The 19452-nt window shown below is 36.2% G+C and overlaps 1 protein-coding gene across 1 annotated transcript in view; it reads right to left on the reverse strand.

Moving 5' to 3' along the window:
- Nucleotides 1–19452, reverse strand: part of PTH2R (parathyroid hormone 2 receptor) — an 85288-nt gene that overhangs the window by 24541 nt on the left and 41295 nt on the right. The window contains exons 5-8 of the mRNA XM_039240661.1: nt 17292–17389; nt 13292–13481; nt 11981–12134; nt 4183–4243 (exon numbers count right to left, since the gene is read on the reverse strand). Of these exons, the coding sequence (XP_039096592.1) occupies nt 4183–4243; nt 11981–12134; nt 13292–13481; nt 17292–17389 (503 nt within the window). The remainder of the gene's footprint in view (nt 1–4182; nt 4244–11980; nt 12135–13291; nt 13482–17291; nt 17390–19452) is intronic.

Here is a 19452-nt window from a genome sequence, read left to right on the forward strand (position 1 = left end):
ATGTCTTGCACAGAAGAGTTACAGAATCTAACTTATATTTCATTTTTGACATTAATTCAACTGTTTAGAGCAATATTCAGTATCAGTTGTATTTTTTGAAATATTATGCACCTAAAGGTGCCTCAAATATAATATGTACAATTCTTATTTTTTTCTTGAAAATACAAATGACTGTTAATGGTGTATGGTTCAGTTTATGATTCTTAAGAAAGAATACAAGATAGCTAAGAAAACTAATTATCTAATTCAATATAAAATGCATTGTGAATATATTTGCTTGCTTTCTGTGCTCAAGGCTTGGAATATCTGCTGAACAGATGAGTGAGCCAAAATTGCTACAGGCTGACTATAGATTTTGAAATGTAACCTGATGTCTCTGGGAGCCTTTTACTCATCTCCCAAATGAGAGGATTGAACCAAAAAATACCTTATGATCTACTTTCTCTAAAATTCCAAAGCTAAGTTATACGGTTGCACATCTCAGGGTAAAATTATTTAGCATTATTTAGTACCTCTTTACGGACTCAACCCACCCTGCAAGAAATCAAATAGCAGATGCTATAAGTTTTCTTTGACATTTCCAATATCACCATATACATATAGCAATAATGATAATGTTGATAACATTAACACTCAATTATTAGCCAATTTAATGTTTGCATAGAAGTTGGAGTTTACAGGGGTACCTGCGTGGCTCAGTCAGTTAAGCTCAGGTCATGATCTCATGGTTCATGGGTTCAAGCCCCACATTGGGCTCTGTGCTGACAGCTCAGAGCCTGGAGCCTGCTTCGGATTCTGTCTCCCTCTCTCTACACCCCTGCCCCCGCTGCTCTCACTCTGCCAATCCCGCTCTCTGAAAAATAAAAATAAACATTAAAAAATAAAAAAAAAGAAGTTGGAGTTTACAAAGCCCTTTCATAAATGGGCTCTCATCTGATTTTCAAATCCAACCCCTGCAGACTCACAACCTTACTCAATGCCAAGAATATTTTCATTTTATAAGTGGAAGTCTGAGGCTAAGGGAAATGGTCACAATTAACAAATGGACGAGAAAATGCATCTCCTGGTAACTCACAATTTGCACTGAGTCAAACTTTATCTTGCTCCAGAAACACTTAGAAAATGGAGGAAAGTGGCCAAATAGATCCGTAAGAACTGATTAGCAAGCATTGGAGAGTTCTCTATTATAAAACAGAGAATTTCACTCCTGCCCGTTTGTAATTCATAGGTTTTTTTTTTTTTCAAATGTGACAGTTATACATGCACATCAAGAGAAATAAGATAGTAGGGAAAATAACAGAATATACATACAAAATGCTACAGGAATTTGGTAAGGAAGATTTTACATGGCGGCATAGTGCGTTTCAAACATATTGAAGTGGCAGAGTACTTGTAGTTATGGTTTTCCTTTCTGAACACCATGAAACGCAGATGTAGTTGTAACATGTGAATGAGAGAAAATGTGCTAGTAAACAGCTCTGTGTGTTTACACAAATACCAAGGCCCAAGCATGAGTTCACATTGCAGCAAAAAGTGTGAACTATTGAGAAGTCCATGGTAGGTGACAAACTATTTCTGATTTAGAGAATGGAAACAACTACAAGTGGTAGAAGGACAAAGAGAAGATCGAATGAAGGCATGAAAAACTGTCCAGTGTACAGTGGGCATTTTCCACTGTGCATGCCTTATTACCAGAGGGGTGGAAACTACTGAGGAGTGAGCAGCTGTCAGTGACAATGTAAAAGGAATCTCTTTACAAAACTCCTCCTCCACGGAAAATAAAAATACCACTAATCTTAACAGAAACATGGACTCTGCTCATAGTATTTATTGAGTGCCTCTGGAGCCCAATGGTCTAGACAAATTCCTTCTCTACCACTGTGGCTGTGCAATGTTGGCTACAACTGTTCTGGCCTCAGTCTCATAGGGCTGGCATGATGTTCAATTAAACTAATATTTACAGAACCCTTAGAGAGTACCTGAAATGTGGGTATCATTCAAAAATGCTAGCTACTGGGGGTGCCTGGGTGGCTCAGTCGGTTAAGTGTCTGACTCCTGATTTCAGCTCAGGTCATGATGTCATGGTTCGTGAGATCGAGCTCTGTGTTGGGCTTGCTCTGATAACGTGGAGCCTGCTTGGGATTCTCTCTCTCCCTCCCTCTCTGCCCCTTTCCCCACTCTACTCAAAATAAATAAATAAACTTTAAGAAAATGCTAGCTGCAATCTTTATTATTACTTTTCTCCAATTTTTCCTCTGTATGCTGGTAACGATCTTTATAAAATGCAAATTTGTTGTCATTGTCACTGAAAAAACACCAACCATCCTAATGGACCTATAAATACTTGGAAGAGGTGGCCCCCGTCTCTTCACCAGCTTCATATTTAAGCTCTAACTTTAGCAGAATCAAGGTTCCACCGGCTTGATAGGATAAATATCATCAGCTAGGATCAATGAAAGGATAAGTCCTGCTTTCTAATGGAATAACATAACAGAAACATTATTTTTGATCAGACACTATCTATAGGTATAAATTAATGAAATAATTAAGGGAATAATACTTGCTAATACATATTTAGTACTTATTATTCCAAACCCTATTCCAAAACCCTAAGTATTTTACATAGATTCTCCTTCAATCTTCCAATAACCTCATGAAGAGTAATATTCATTTTATCTGCACTTGATCGATGAGAAAACCAAGGCTCAGAGAGGCCAGGTAGTGTACCTGTTGTCACAGAACCAACCAGTAGTAGAAGAGGCCTGTAAGTTACCCACACTTGAACTCTTCCTCATCACGTTCCCATTTAGTGCCTGCCAGCTACCAGGCTCTGTGCTAAGTGTTTTATCTCTACGAATGTCATGTATACATTATTATCTCTGTTTTATATTAAGAAGTGAAGTACAAAGAGGTCATGTGTGTTTCCCATGGTCTCAAAATTAATAGCAGCGAAACCAAAATTTGAACTCAGGTCTGTGTAAGTCTAAAAAAAAAAAAAAGGGTCTTTTACCATCATTCATCATCACTGCGCTGTACTTTAAAATGGTCCTTCAGGGGCTCCTGAATGGCTCAGTTGATTAAGGGTTGGACTTCAGCTCAGGTCATGATCTCACAGTTCATGAGTTCGAGACCCGAACTCGGGCTCGCTGGTGTCAGCACATAGCCTGCTTCAGATCCTTTCTTCCTCTCTTTCTGCCCCTCCCCTCCCTCTCAAAAATAAACATTAAAACAATAAAAATAATAATATGCTACTTCAAATTAACCCCAGGCTACTTGATAATCTTAGCAATTCACTAGAATGGATTCCACTTCCAATGTACATTTGTTTTAATTTTTGAAAACATTTAATTATGCTATAAAAGACCAAAAAAAACCCAAATGGGATGGACAAAACCCGTAGTTTGCATCAAATAGAGATAAGTAGGTAAGGAGTGGAGCCCATGCATGTTAAACACAACACTATAACATGGGCACTATATATTCATGATATACCAAATATATAAGAGACACAAAATATCTCTGATAGACAGGAAGTGTTCAATATCCTTGACATCCTAATTCAGCCACTGGTTGGTAAAACCCATGCCCACATATTATTTGGAAGGAACCCAAATAAAACCCAAAGCTGTTTAGCAGACTAACTGGCCAGCTACAGCTATGACCAAGCACACTTTCCTCTCATCAATACGAGAAAGCAAATGGGTGTCATTGGCCCCGGGCACCTTCTGTGTGCAAGTCTCCTTGCTGCAACCACATCTCTGGTCTTCATAACCACACCATCAGTAGGGACGGCTGACATGGACAGATTGAGAGAGAAAATCTGAATATGGCCCATTCTGGAACTCAAGTAGTGTGGTCCTTCCACATGCTTGCATCATATCTTAAATGTGTTAACTTACCCATCTCCTTCCCCTTGATTCTCACCATATGTTTTTAAACGATATTACAAACTAAGGAGGTCAAGCATTCTAATCTGGTCTGCAAGTCTTTCTGTCCCATGACCTCTGGGATGGATAGCTTGCTGGTAATGTATCAAAGGCTACAAGTTCACCAAGGTAATTTCCTACATGACGTCCATCAAGGGAAATGTGGTCCACAACAGCAGCCAGTGTAAATTCCAGGCAGGAAGACTGAGTCTTAGGAAATTTTAGGTTCTCTCCTTACCTCTTCTTTTTCACTCACCTTGCATCAGCCAGAGTCGCTCGCGCCAAAGCCCAGGCTACAACAAAAGCTGCCGGGAACCCTGTAATCAAAAAAGAATTCAGAGGCCATACTTATTTTAAGATTAAGGGAATTTTTAGCCTCATACTCAGCACACATAAGAATATACTATCAAAAGTTGAGAGAGAAAAACAGAAAATACCCATATGAAAAATATGGGTATATCAATGTGAAATTCTTCTTAGTTTTTCCTCTTGCCCCCTTGAGAAACAAGCCAGGTACACTGCTGCACGTGCCCCTGAAAGTCTGAAGTTTTGAAGGCTGGCCCAATGTCCCCTGGAGGGATGTAGAATCAAGCCATATGGGGAGGGGACAGAAATTCCTGGGGCCAGAAGCAGGTAGCGGTTGGAGCACTGGACTTTGACTCTTGCCAAACTGACAGCTACATGCCTTCAAGGGGGAATGAAGCCGCAGACTTCATCAGGAGCTGCAGGGACATTGTTAGTTCAAAAAATTAGAACTTTGCGCATTCTAAAAGTGCAAGCTGTTAGAGAAACTATACCGGGAAGTATATATAAAAGTTATAAAACTGGGAAGTTTCGATCAGTGTAGCCTCTTCTTTTCAGGAAATTTCATATTGGCTCAAGATAAGCATTTGCATTCAGTAAGACCATAGTGAAGGGTGAGCCCTAAGTTAGTTTGATGATTTAAGCATGAGATATATATCCTTCATAAATGGTAAACACCTTGTGAGCTTGCAATGTCATATCTATTATACTGACTTTCCATGAGTGTAAAAAGTCTGCCCACAGCAAAGGCTGACTGTTTGGCTTATGTTATAGTTGATTAGACTCTGACATCACACGCAAAAAATCACAAACCATAACTTTTATGGAAAATGACAAAAAGGACCAAAAGATTTAATGGACAGCTTCCCATTCTGCAGAATTTATGAAAGCAGTTTAAACAAAGGAAAGAGAGCATAGTGAAAACATTGCAGAAGTTGGGAAGCACTTTACAAGGGGAGAGAAAAAGTTTTAATCTAACTTACATTTTTTTATTAAACACAATATTAAATTCTTTACTTTTAAAAATACATTTGTAAATTTTGAGTATGCCTTTTTAGCAAAAAAGTGAAAAAGAATAGGTTCAGATGAAGAAAAATGCCATTAAAAGTGAAAATAAGATGGTGCCCTGCAATAGAGAAAATTTTGGCCTCCTTGGTGATCATCTCATTGAAATTAACCTCATCCTGCCTGGGTGGCCATTTAATTTCAAATTTTATGTTCCAGGAAATTATTTTTGTCAAAATAGATCTACCCAGGGGGCGCCTGGGTGGCTCAGTCAGTTAAGCTTTAGCTCAGGTCACAGTCTCACAGTTCGTGGGTTTGAGCTCTGCGTTAAGTTCCATGCTGACAGCTCAAAGCCTGGAGCCTGCTTCAGATTCTGTGTCTCCGTCTCTCTCTGCCCCTCCCCTGCTCACACTCTGTCTCTCTTTCTCTTAAAAATAAATAAACATTAAAAAATAAATCTACACAACTCTGGTTCTTTCTTAGGCTCAGTTCACATATTTTATCTATCTTTCTGTCCATCCATCTATCCATCCTTCCAACCACCCATCCAGTAAGTATTTATTAAGTGCCTACGTATGTGTCAAGGATTGTTCTGGTTTGAGAATACTTTATAGTTCTGAAATAAACAGATCAACAATATTCCTGTTTTTCTGAAGCATATTGTATAGGGAGATGCAAAATTAATAACATAACTTCAGGTATCAGTCAGCACCCTGAAAGAGGAAACAAGAATAAGGCTGTGTAATGAAGGGAGTCTGGATCCTTCTAACAGGGTGGTTCAAAAAGCCCTGACATAGCTCTCTTTACTGTTCTGCTGCCTTGCCTGTTTTAAAATAGTGTCTGTCTTTGATCAGAATTTTCACATTTTCTCATTTACAGGTATTTATCTTTTCCTTCCTTTACCATCTCCCAATCAAGCAATTTCCTGAATAATGTTCTATACACATTGACCAATGGCACTTGAGTTGAGATTCTGCTTTAGATGATCATTATAACAAATATCTTCTATCAGACATTATGTCTTAATGAAATTACTTTTCTCAGCCTCTTGGAAGACTCTCACTCACAAAACTAGCACGGAGGCAACCATGGAGGAAAAAGAATTAAAACCATTTTTGGGATTTAAGGATTTTTGATTACCAATCTTGGTATCACATCATTGCAGAATTGGGAACACATAAATACAGGGGGAAATGTTTGAAATTTAGACTTTATTTTAAATTTGAATGCTAATTTAAGTAAATGTAATGTAAATTCAAATGTTACTCAATATATACATTTACCTTGAGAGCTGAGTAATCTTCATAAAATGTCAGTATAAAGAAGTGACTCTGAGAGGGAAACAATCTCTGGTCCAAAAATAAGTAGACACGGGGGTGGGGGTGGGGAGCACCTGGATGGTTCAGTAGGCTGAGCATCAAACTCTTGAGTTCAGCTCAAGTCATGATCTCACAGTTCTTGAGTTTGAGCCCTGTGTTGGGCTCTGTGCTGACAGTGCAAAGCATGCTTATGATTCTCTCTCCCTCCCTCTCTCTCTGCACCTGCCCCCCTCACATTCGCTCTGTCTCTCTCAAAATAAATAAACTTAAAAAAAAAATAAAAGATAAAAATAAGTAGACATGGGTTCTCATGTGGCTCCATTACTACTCTTCTTTAGTTTTTTTTTTTTTAATTTTTTTTTAATGTTTTATTTATTTCTAGGAGAGAGAGAGACAGTGTGAGCGGGGGGGGGGGGGGGGGGGGGGGGGGCGTCAGAGAAAGAAGGAGCCACAGACTGAAACAGGCTCCAGGCTCTGAGCTGGCAGTCAGCACAGAGCCTGACGCGGGGCCCGAACCCACGAACCGCGAGATCATGACCTAAGCGAAAGTCGGACGCTAAACCGACTAAGCCACCCAGGCGCCCCTACTACTCTCCTTTAAAATGAAGTTTTGGGGGCGCCTGGGTGGCATAGTAGGTTGGGCGATCAATTTCACTTGGGTTATGATCTCAGAGATCGTGAGTTCAAGCCCTGCGTCAGGCTCTCTGCTGACAGCTCAGAACCTGGAGCCTGATTCGGATTCTGTGTCTCCCTCTCTCTCCGCCCCTCACCCACTCACACTCTGTCCTTGCCCCTCAAAAATAAATAAACATTTAAAATTTTTTTAATAATAAAAAAGTTTAAAAATTAAAAAATAAAATGAAGTTTTGGACTAATTAAATGGTAGTCAAAAACGTTTTAGCAATTAAACTCTTTCTTCACGTAAAAACTTAGGCAGCAGCCCACAGCATAAAACAGGGATGCTTTGAAGCCAAAGACAGTAAATAGGATCTTCTCATCTTGGTCCACATAGTTTCATCTTGTTTTGGATATTTGCATAGGCTTCATAAGCCATGCCTCAGCCTTACTCTCTTCCTGTAGTGCTAGTACTAGTGTAAAATCACAGATTGGTCATAAAGTGTAAAGTTAGTTCTAGAAATTAGAGACCCATCATGACATGGGCTACCTGGATTAGCTACAGACATACAGTATCTTAGTAACCAGAAATACTGATTCCCCAGGGAATCTAGTCAACATATGGACTGCTCAGACCTGAAGTTTCAAGCTATATCTGCCGTTCTCCCTCTACTCATCACAGGACGCTGGAATTCACTATCCATCACCTAGATTTCAGTCTTTAGGGAACTTAGAAGTGCCTTCATATGATTTTGGTAGAATTGTTCTCAACTCTTATGGGACTTGAAGCCAATGCTGAATGAGTACTTCTTTTTTTCAGGAAAACTGCAAAACCTTTGGAATCCTCCATTGTTATGAGGAAGAGTATCTACTTAGGAAACTTTAGAAGAACTATCTCCTCCTGAGATGGAACTGCTATAGGAAACAGAAGAAATATTTTAAAAATATGTTTTATTATAGTCCAAAAAATGCAGTAAGGTACTGTGGAAAAGGACAGTCTGAAATAGAAGAGTTGCAATAGAAAAGAAAATAGGCTTACTGAATTAAATATTGCCACTGGGCAGAAACTAAAGAAGATCGAATTAGTGGAGATGAGGTGAAATCTTAAAACCAGGTGAACCCACTGAGATAAACTTACATAATTGCTGCATATGTAAATCTAAACTTGACTATAATTTGTTTTCTGTTAAAAAGGTAATAATCCGTATAATTTTAAATGGTTCAGAGTAAAACCTCAAATTACATTTGAAAAGTTTGTTCTGTATCTTTCATAAGGGAGGGTTAAAATATAGATCTTCTTTTGACTCCACTTGTTAAATGCAATTTTAAGTTTAAGGCAATCTTCAGTAGAAATAATAATGGAATTAAAAATCATAAAGGATGGGAGAAATAGCTCTTCTAGATTTTTTAATTGTATAAAGGTATTATTTGACTACTGTAAATAACTTTTTGGAGAACAGATCTTACAAGTCAAACATTTTCATTTATGATCACAAGTGACCAGAACAGGCAAACACAAAACAAAATAACCTACTGGGTCAGACTGCACACTTCTTGTGTGCACAGACTATTTACCACATATCTCTGTATTTCAATTATGTTTACTGCCAGCTGGATAATCAAAAAATATTTGCTGAATTGACATCAGCTTATACAGAGATAATAAAACTGCCAATGTACTGTTCTCCTGATTATTTTCAGAGAATACAGAATATGAAAATATTCTACATGAAAGCTTGGCAAAAGAGACATGACTACACGGTATAACCAGGAAAGGTGATCTTATATGACAATGTATACATCCTGGCATCTTATCTAACAGTTGAAAATTAAGAATGGTTGCTAATATAGAGAAAAATGACCACATTCACTAAGATGAATGAATAAGACTGATATCTTTTAAATAGAGAATGAAATACATAGAAAAATAATGCATACATGAAAGAACAAAATGGAACCAAGAATAAAGTGCCTAATTTATGAGAAAATTGAAGCAGGAAGAGGGACAATTAAGAATTTGGCTGAAAGAAAAGAAATATAGTCATCATCGGATTTTTCCTTTACTCCTTGGGATACATCTTGTTTTGTGATGAAAATCTTGTTTTGTGATGAAGAAACAGTTATTTTAAGACTGTAATTTCCTTCCCTTCCAATTTATTCTTAAGAATCAGTAAAATCAATGCAAATGATATAGCTGCACACATCACTATAATGTGAGCAATAACGTTCTGAGTATTTATTTAGCTGAAGAGAGCTTAAAGGTAAAATGATTGGGTCCAATGAGTAACATAGGAATCCAAGCAAGTTGTCTTCTCACATGAAGCCCATAAATCACATCATTGAAAGAAAGCACAAAATTGGATTCATTCTAAATTATTTCTAGCAAAGGATCCTGCAAAGCAGCTATAATGTTTTTGATCATTGTTTTCCTTATAGGAATTCCGAAAAATGAGTCAGAAATAAAAATGATTATTTTCCAATCAGACTGTCAGTGTTAAGGGAAAAATAGTCTATTACTCAAATAGACTTAGGTATTTACTTCATTAAATGGTAGCTTCATTTAAGGAATGGAGAGATATTCTTAAAAGAATATAGCTATAATTATATATGCCCTAGACTAGAGCATTGGTTTTGTTTATTATACATTTATTGAACAAGCAAGACAACTGACAAAGACAGCATTCTGAGGGTTAGAGCATTTTTTTAAAATGGAGTTGCAAAGAGAGAGAGTCAGAAGGTAGACTAAGTGGAGAACTGTAATTCTATAATGATTGGTTATTAGTGTTTCAGATTGTAGTTAAGTGTGCATGACATATCTATGTAAATGCTTTTCAAAGAAAGCTTCCATATGAAGCCTACTTGATTTCATGTTTGTTCTTCAGCCATTTGATAAAAAGAAGATTTCAAGTAACGATGCTTCTCTACTATAGTTATCATTCCAATGTCAAATTTCTTGTGGACAAATCAGTAAAAGTTGTAAAGGAAGGTAAGAAATTCATACTTGAATAGAAGCTCACTGGACTGTTGTTGTTTTTTTTGTTTTTTTTTTCCAATTCTTTTTTTTATTTTTGTAGAAAGATTTGAAAACTAGTTTCTTGGGTTTAAGTGATACAAACTCCTGACATTAAAAAGGAACAGACTGAGCTGTCAGCACAGAGCCTAACATGGGGCTCAAATTCACGAACTGCAAGATATTGATGCAAGCCATAGTTGGAGGCTTAACCAACTGAACCACTCTGGGCACCCCTGACCAAATAACAGTTAATGGGGGAGTTAGCCATCAAACCAATAAGTAAATAGAGAAAAAAGAGTTTATTACGTGTGACCAGTGGTGCTGAAATCCAAAATATAAAACGTAACTCAGACAGATATCTACACTCATTGCTGAATTTTCTATCAACGCCTTTACCAACTTCTAGTAATTATGTGAGTACAAAGATGTAATTATGATTTGAAGGCAAACTGCCAGAAACTATTGAGGAAATTTCCAAAGTACTCTAAAAAAATAAAATGCATCTTTTTTATTTTTAGCAACTGCTAGTCAAAAGCAGAGCTTTAAAATAGACACACTGCCTTCAGAAATAAAACTTTATTCACAACAATCATTTCATAATAAATGAAATGTTATAGTAAATAGACCCTTTGTTTTCTTAAAAGTTATTCATTCACTAGTAGAAAATTCAATATTCCGTACTTCACATTTTCAAATGTTATAACAATATTAAGGTAAAGCAAACAAAGAAATATTTTTAATTTGAGGAGGAAAAAAAAGCCCTTCAAATTTAATCTTGAACCACTTAGTTAATTTTTTCCCAATGCCAAGCACCTCATAATTTGAATATAAAATGATACCTGGGTGGCTCAGTCAATTAAGAATCCAACTCTTGATTTTGGCTCTGGTCCTGATCTCATGGTTCATGAATTCAAACCCCACATAGGGCTCTGCACTAACAGTGCGGAGCCTACTTAGGATTCTCTTCCCCTCTATCCATGCCCCTCCCCCACTCTCGTGTGTGTGTGTGTGTGTGTGTGTGTGTGTGTGTGTGTGTTCTCTCTCAAAATAAATAAGCTTTAAAAAAATAAAATAACAATTGAGATCTGCATTTGTTAATCATGATGTTTCTTAATTGCAACCACATATGAGTTTTAATTTTTCTTAAATTTGAACAAAAAAGCAACATCCTTTTCTCCATGTCATGTTGAGTTAGCGCCTAGTCCAGTCTAGTACTGATAAGGCATTTTTGGAATGTGAGCTGGTTATCCTTTTTTAAATTATGTATGCATAAAGTAATCTGAATTATGTTTTTCCAAAAGACATGATAAGTCTACATAATTAGTTTGTAATTTCTATCATTAAGTGCAATCAAGATGCAATCTTATAAATTCCTTCCTGGCATTCTCACCAACTTATCAACAATGCATCAGTATAGCTTAGAAATTTAAAAATCAAAATATTTAGGGTGAAATTATTGTTAAATCAGGACACTGACATAAGACAAGAGCATAGCAGTTCTAAATGTGTGTGGCTAACAATGTGTTCTTTTATATTTCTGCCGAAGAATTCTCTCAAGAATCTGGCCCAAGAACACCAACCGGTAAGATATACCTGAAGAGTTTCTTACCACTGGGAGGCTTATAGTCTTGATCTTAATAACTCTCCCCAATGAACAACGGAAGAGTAAAAAGGAGGTATAAAGGTCAGATGGGGAGACATTTCAGGAAAATGGCTGAAAGTATGCTAAAGACAGGCTTAACAGAAAGCCCTCAAATCCATAATCCAGTTTAAAGGGAAAGGAGACATAAATACCTTACCCCAGCCTATCAAGGTGAAGCCCCACAGGTATTTGGTGTCCGAAAAGAACGCCACAAAGATTAGACTATGCAGGTAGAGACCTTCCACCAAGATCCAATAGTAATTCGTAGCCAGGAAGTAAATAAACATCACAACAGCAATCTTGCACCCAATCTGTTACAAATAAACCAGAATTGCATCATATTAGAACTCTTAATTGTACTAGATGCACTAACAGACCACCAAAAAGCAGTTCTCTCCTTCTCTTTTATAATCTATTTCCTGTACATAGAAAAGCCAAGACTGTTAAAAGAGAGGACAAAGTTATTTTAAGACAGCATCTCGAAGACTCTGGGCTTGATTCTACTTTTTTTATATAAGATAATTTTCCTTTAGAAATTACCAAAAAATCACTTTTGCTTAATTTCTCCTGTTTATCAAAATAAGACTTGATCATCAGAGAAAATTAGGAAAGTACAGAAGAGCATAAAGAAGAAATATTAGCCTTTATTCTACCATAAATTTATTTTATTCTTGTCCTTTTTATGCCCTAAAGTCAGTGGCTAAAACAATAAACATTTAATATATCTTATGAATCTATGGACTGACTACGTGATTCTGCTGATCTGGGCCAGGTTCAGCTAATCTTGGTTAGGCTCACTCACAGAGCTCTACGTTCAACCGGCACACTGTCACATCTACTTCATTCTGTTGGATAAAACAAGTCACAAAGCCAGCCCAGAATAAGAATCAGAAGGGGTTACAAAGTTACAGGGCAAAGGCCAAAGATACAGAAAGGGTACTAATTCATACCATCAAGGCATACTTGATTTCTAGATATAGTGCATCAGTATCTAACTAACTGAATTATTGAGTGATTCTAGTTACTAAATAACCCCAGGGCATTTCAGAGCAGAATCAAGTACTTGGAGTCTTACATTTGAACAAGTCTTTGAGTCTACAATAAAGAAACTAAATGTCGTGGGCTTTTAAATCCCACACTTCTGGTTTTGCAAGTGAGCTTTTTACTTTTGAGAGTCACAGACAGTGGCTAGGAGCCATATACCAAATGCATTCCAGTCATGTGATTTTTGAGGCTTCCATTCCAGAATGTTCTGGAGGAAAGAGCCCAAATACTTTTAATAGTCTAAGATGATGAGTAATTAGGAGTGAAGCTTGAGACAGAACTGAGGTAGTAAACATTATACAAACTGGTCATCAGTTAATTCAGAGATAAGCCCAAACAAGTTAACATTTAGTGGACTGTAAAATGTAACGTATCTATAATGTTATGTGAATCAGTAATGAGAGAAAATGGTGAAAACACTTACATACTGTGATTTGTCCACAGAAGCCACTTTCATGGAACTCTGCAGGTCATCTTGCATTAACAGAGACTGCAGCTCCTTGACTCCTATGTGAGTATGGACCACTTTGTCCTTGACAAAGATGCTTACAGCTCTCAGCATGAAAGACATAAACAGGTGCATGTGGATGTAATTCCTAGTGCAGTGCAATCGTCTATAGAGAAAAAATATTTAGTTCTTAGATTTGGATGAAATTAGAAATGGAGAAAGAAAATACATAAATGAGCCCATACTCGTCCACAAAGAAGAAAATGCAGTAAGCATGAACAAAGACAGAAACCCATTACTATATATTTCCAATAGAAACAATTGAGATCAAAATCTAAATTGTAACTTTTTGAGAAATGATTTCAAATTTATCCTGCTCTACTACCATGTTTATTCTGATTTGGCAGTTAGCTATTACATTATATGGTAGTATTATACTAAACTATATATTAAAGTAATAAATGGTTAATGAAGAACCATTTTGAAAAGGGATAAATATTATTAAAAGTGGAACTTTTGCATTTTCAATACATTCTCTATAAGAAAAAATTAAAATAGGGGCACCTGAGTGGCTCAGGTATCAGCTGTGCTGACAGCTCAGAGCCTGGAGCCTGCTTTGGATTCTGTGTCTCCCTCTCTCCCTGCCCCTCCCCGGCTCACACTCTGTCTCTCTGTCTCTCTGCCACTCTCTCTCTGTCTCTCAAAAATAAACATTAAAAATTTTTTAAAAAAAAAGAAAAAGTAAAAATATTTTGATAGCATTACACAACTTTATTTCCAAGTACTGTTAAAGAGTAAACAAGCTGACTTTAACATAAAAAGCTTTGAGTTTATAAAAGAATCTTAGACACAAGTTAAGTCATAACATACTTATAAGTAGATATAGTACTACTAATTTCCTTTACAAAAAGCTAACTCCAAAAGAGATCTTTTTTTTAAGTTTGATGGAAAACAACAACAACACTTAGAAAGGGACGTATAATCTGGCCCAGCACTACCATTGCTTGACTGTGAGACAGTACAACTTCCCTGTACAAGGGACACAATAATACTTCTCTTCCAGAAAGGACAAAGTACGCAAGTGTAAGGTAGTAAAAAAAATTTAATCCAATAATATATTTTTATATTTCATAATATAGGAGGGGGTAGACCAAATGAGAATGAGCTAAAATTAGAAATTTTGGAAGTGCTTTGTTAGTATGTTAGGGACACGGATGCATGTCCATGCTGCCCAGATGGTCCTCCTCATGGATTGATTCTTTTGGGGGAGTTTCTTCACAATCAAGTGGGATTTTACCAGATAGGTTTTCAGGTGTTTGTGGAAACCATTGACTGTGAATAGTGCCATCAGAGGATATAAATAGGTATGGATTTTTAGAAGACTCAACACAATTTACTATCCCATTAAAAAAAGTACTTTGTTTTGTGAGATGGAAGTTTCTCAAATTTTTGTATAGCATTCTGCTATATAGTACAATAATTGTATAAAAAGTACTATATAGAAAAGAATTTGTTAAATAGAGTGATAAATGACTACGTAAATTGAAGAATTACTACTTAGTGATGTGTATCCTCCTGAAATTTTGTGTAGGGTTTTTTTCTCATAAATATTCACTTCTTATTCTAAACAACCAGAGCTACACTTAGTATAATGGAATGGACTGGATAGGAGTTGGAAGATGAAGGTTCTGTTTCCAATTGGATCATCTGGGACCTTGTGACCTTGGACACTGAGCTTCAGTGGTGTCTCTAAAATGAGATAATACTGCCAAGCCAATTTCACAAGACTGTTTTGAGAACACCTTCGTAATTTTACAGATCTGATGGTGGTCCCCTTCTACTTAACAACTTCATTAGCTCCCTATTCTCTACCTTTCCAAGACAAAATTCAAAGCCTTTGACAAGGGCCTGCAAACCCAATGCCACAAAATCTAGTTTCTTCCTGGCCATTCCTACCTGGATACTTCTCCCTGTAAATCAAATGCTGCATTCACACTGGACTCTTCTATGTTCTCAGCATCTACTCTGCTCCTTCCTGCCTCTGAGTTTTGCACATTCTGTTCCCATCATCTGGAATGCATTGAATTCCTTCTCATCATTGCAACATCAGTTCACATGTCTGTTGATCTGGGAAGTCTCTCTCTCTCTCTCTCATCTAGTCAGTTTTGGACTAGTACCTTGGTCTTCCCAAAGCTCTTTATAAAAACCTGTATTATAGTACTAACAGTATTTTATTTTATAATCATTTAATGAGTCAGTCTCTCTCAATGGCTTATATACTCCTTTTCCAGTCTGCAACATATCTTAACCTGTTCTCCATCAGTACTAAAAAGAGTCTACCATATGACAGAGAAAAATGCTTACTGAGTAGATGGACTAGTGAATCAATAAAGTAAAAGTTTTGAAAATATAAACTATACCATAATAAGAGTCATCATTTTAGAAGAAGTAGTTGGAATATTAAACTAGTCATTTATTTATTAATTCAACAACTATTTATTAAGCATTACTACAAATCAAGTACATTGCAACTACTAAGAATGCTCCAATGAGCAAACAGAAAAAAAATAATGCTCTTATGTAGTTTTACATTCTAGACGAAGAGATAAATAAAAAGATAAATAAGTAGAACATCATATTAGATCATGATAAAACAAAAGAGAAAGACAAAACAGGAAATAAATATGAGAAGTTTCAAGGAAGAGGAGATTGTAAGATGGTCAGAAACAAAATATAAAACATTTTGTTTTTTGAATCTGTCATCTACCCTCCTCTCTCTCCCCACACATAATTTGCCACTAAATTCTTAAAATTATATTGTCTTAATTAATATACCTCAAAACCTTCCATTTCTATCCAATCCTCAAAGCCACTGCTGTTGGCCAGGCCACCATCTTCTGGTCCTGAATTATTCTAACAGCCTCTTCCAAATGAGCTTCCTATTTTGCCTCCCACCAACTCACTCTCCACCTTACAAATGACCTTTCATGTCACTCTTCTGCTTAAAATTCTTCAATGGCTCCTCATTGCTCTTTGGGTAAAGTTCATATTTCTTCCTATAACCTTCAGGTCTCAAAACATCCTCAACCCTGCTTACCTCTCCTGTCTCAGTGCCCATCACTTACCTACACCACAACTCTGAAATCTCAAATATTCCATGCTTTTCTTGACATAAACTTGTCTTGATCTAAACTCTGTTCTCCAAGGTTCCTTGTTGGTTAAATCTTATTTATACTCCCATGTCTTTTGAGATTTCACTTCATTTCAGTCTTCCCTCATCTTCTTAACACTGCCATCCCAAATTACCATCCACCACCTGAATCACAGCACTTCTCACACTGTATACTAATTGTTTCTTCAGCTCTTTGTATCACAAAGCAGCTGCAAGCATAATGAGAATACCTTTCCCATACATGCTGTGCACTGTTGTATCTGCATACCGGTGCTCAAAATTTTGTATTGATTTAGATTAAGTTGAATCGAATCAGGCAAAAGTTTCAATGGATAAAAAACAAACCACAACAGAAGCAATAAACGTGATTATTTTATATATATCATCAGATAATTTGGGAAATTATTTCAAATGAATTTTGGTCCAAGGGCACCAAATTCATTTGGGAAAAATGAAGTCTTTGCACCAGGAATGAAAATTTTTGTAACTCATTCTGTTCCGCTCTGCATGTGTCACTTTGCAAACAGCATACTGTCCTGAATGATCTATTGACTTACTGGCTTCATACTGCTTTAATGCTTTTTTAAAATTTTTTTTCATTTTTTAAACAACAACAAAAATAAAAACCCTGAATCTCCTCATGAAAAATAAAATTTCAATGCCAAATATCATAACACTGGGGTGAATTCAAAAACTTATGCTGAGAAAAGTGCTTGGAGACAGAAATTTTGACACCTCTACGTCTTCGATGCATAGGAAACAAAACCTGTTCCTTCATGGAGAAATGCATAGGGGATCACTCACCTGAAGTAACCAATGATGAGAATAGCCACAGCCAAGGAACCGAAGGAGATAGAATATCCAATTGTGTACATGACATAGAGGCGTTCAAAGAATTCTTGCTGACGGGGAAGAGATTTAATTAGAAAAACAGGTTTGAACAAATAAGTAGATGTACATAAACTTAAAAATCATGTTTTCCTCTGTTTAGAGACAGGCAATGTATTATCCCATTTATAGAACATTGGTTATTTATCTGGTCTTCCTTTTACTTTCTAAATTCAAGTCAGAGTTAAAGATATAATAATAATCTTGGACATTTCTTGCTTAATTGAGGCCAAATTAAATGTTGCAATATTTACTTCATGAATTTTTGTGCTATCCACTTTAATTACTTGGAACTGTATATCTAATGTGATATTTGAGGTAAACAAAAAGCATGTTACATGGCTATTTTAAAAGGAAACGTGTAAAAACGATATGTCATTCTTGGAATATTAGTTCTAGCTTTCTTTAATTTTTTTAAATTGTTTACTGTAACTTCCATTTATTTTTTTGTTTTGGTTTGGTTTTTTCCTTTTTTATTTTTTTCTTTTATTTAATTTATTTTTTAAATTTACACCCAAGTTAGTTAGCATATAGGAGTAGATTCCAAGTTAGTGATTTCAGGAGTAGATTCCTTAATGCCCCTTACCCATGTAGCCCATCGCCCCTCCCACAACCCCTCCAGTAACCCTCTGTTTGTTCTCTATATTTAAGACTCTCTTATGTTTTGTCTCCCTCCCTGTTTTTATATTATTTTAGCTTCACTTCCCTTATGTTCATCTGTTTTGTATCTTAAAGTCCTCATATGAGTGAAGTCATATGATATTTGTCTTTCTCTGATTGACTAATTTCGCTTAGCATAATACCCTCTGGTTCCAACCATGTAGTTGCAAATGGCAAGAGTTCATTCTTTTTGATTGCTGAGTAATACCCCATTGTATATATACACCACATCTTCTTTATCCATTCATCCATCGATGGACATTTGGGCTCTTTCCAATCTTTGGCTCTTTCAGTTTTTATTGAGCCATCATTCACATGAAATACAGATCTCAAATGAACTGTTTGATGGGTTTTTGACAAACCAACTTTGCTGTGCCCCTGGCCAGTCAAGAAAACCACCCACCATTCATCCCCTTGTAACCACTGTTCCAATTTCTGTCATCACAAATTGGTACCATCTGTTCATGTACTTCATGTACTTTTTGACTGTTCTTGGACTAAGAATTAGATAGTATATACTGTTTTTGTCAAAATAATGTTTTTGATATTCACCAATATTGCTACATGAATGAATGATCCATTCCTTTTTAATTTTTTAAAATAATTACAAATTCACAAAAACTGGAAAAGACAGTAAAAAATGTCCTATGTGTCCTTTACTCAGTATTCTCCAATGGTTACATCTTAACATAATTATACTAAAATTACAAAGGCAGAAATTTGATATGGTGCAATTGTGCATTTATAATTCTACATCATGTTATCACATTTGTACATTTCTGTATCTCTATAATTTTGTCATTTCAGGGGCACCTGGGTGGCTCAGTCATTTAAGCGCCCAACTTTGGCTCAAGTCATGATCTCAAGTCTGTGAGTTCTAGTCCCAGGTCAGGCTCTATGCTGACAGCTCAGAGCCTGGAGCCTGCTTCAGATTCTGTGTCTCCCTCTCTCTCTGCCCCTCTCCTACTCATGTTCTGTCTCTTTCTCTCTCAAAAGTAAAAAAAAAATTAAAAAAAATTTTTAAGTTTAAAAAATATATAATTTCATAAATGTTATAGAAATGGAATCATAAAGTATGTGACCTTTTGAGATTGGCTTTTTTCACTCAAGATCCATTCAAGCTATTGCATATATCAAGCTTGTTCTTTTTTATGCCGAATAGTATGGTATAGTATGTGTATAATCTATGTGTATCATTATATTTTAAATGTTCCAAACTTTGTAGACAGCATACATTTGAGTCATGCTTTTTAATAGATTTCTTCAATCTCTGTTAATTGGTATATTTACACCATTTTTTAAATATAATATTGATATGTTAAGGCTAAGTCCATCATTTTATTTTCTTTTTTCTGTTGTTCTATTTTCCATTTCTCTCTTTTATTTTTCCTGCCACACAGTGGGCTACTTGAACATT

The sequence above is a fragment of the Hyaena hyaena genome, unplaced genomic scaffold (genome assembly GCF_003009895.1).
Source record: "Hyaena hyaena isolate Hyena2069 unplaced genomic scaffold, ASM300989v1 scaffold_180, whole genome shotgun sequence".
In the NCBI taxonomy this organism is placed as follows: Eukaryota; Metazoa; Chordata; class Mammalia; order Carnivora; family Hyaenidae; genus Hyaena; species Hyaena hyaena.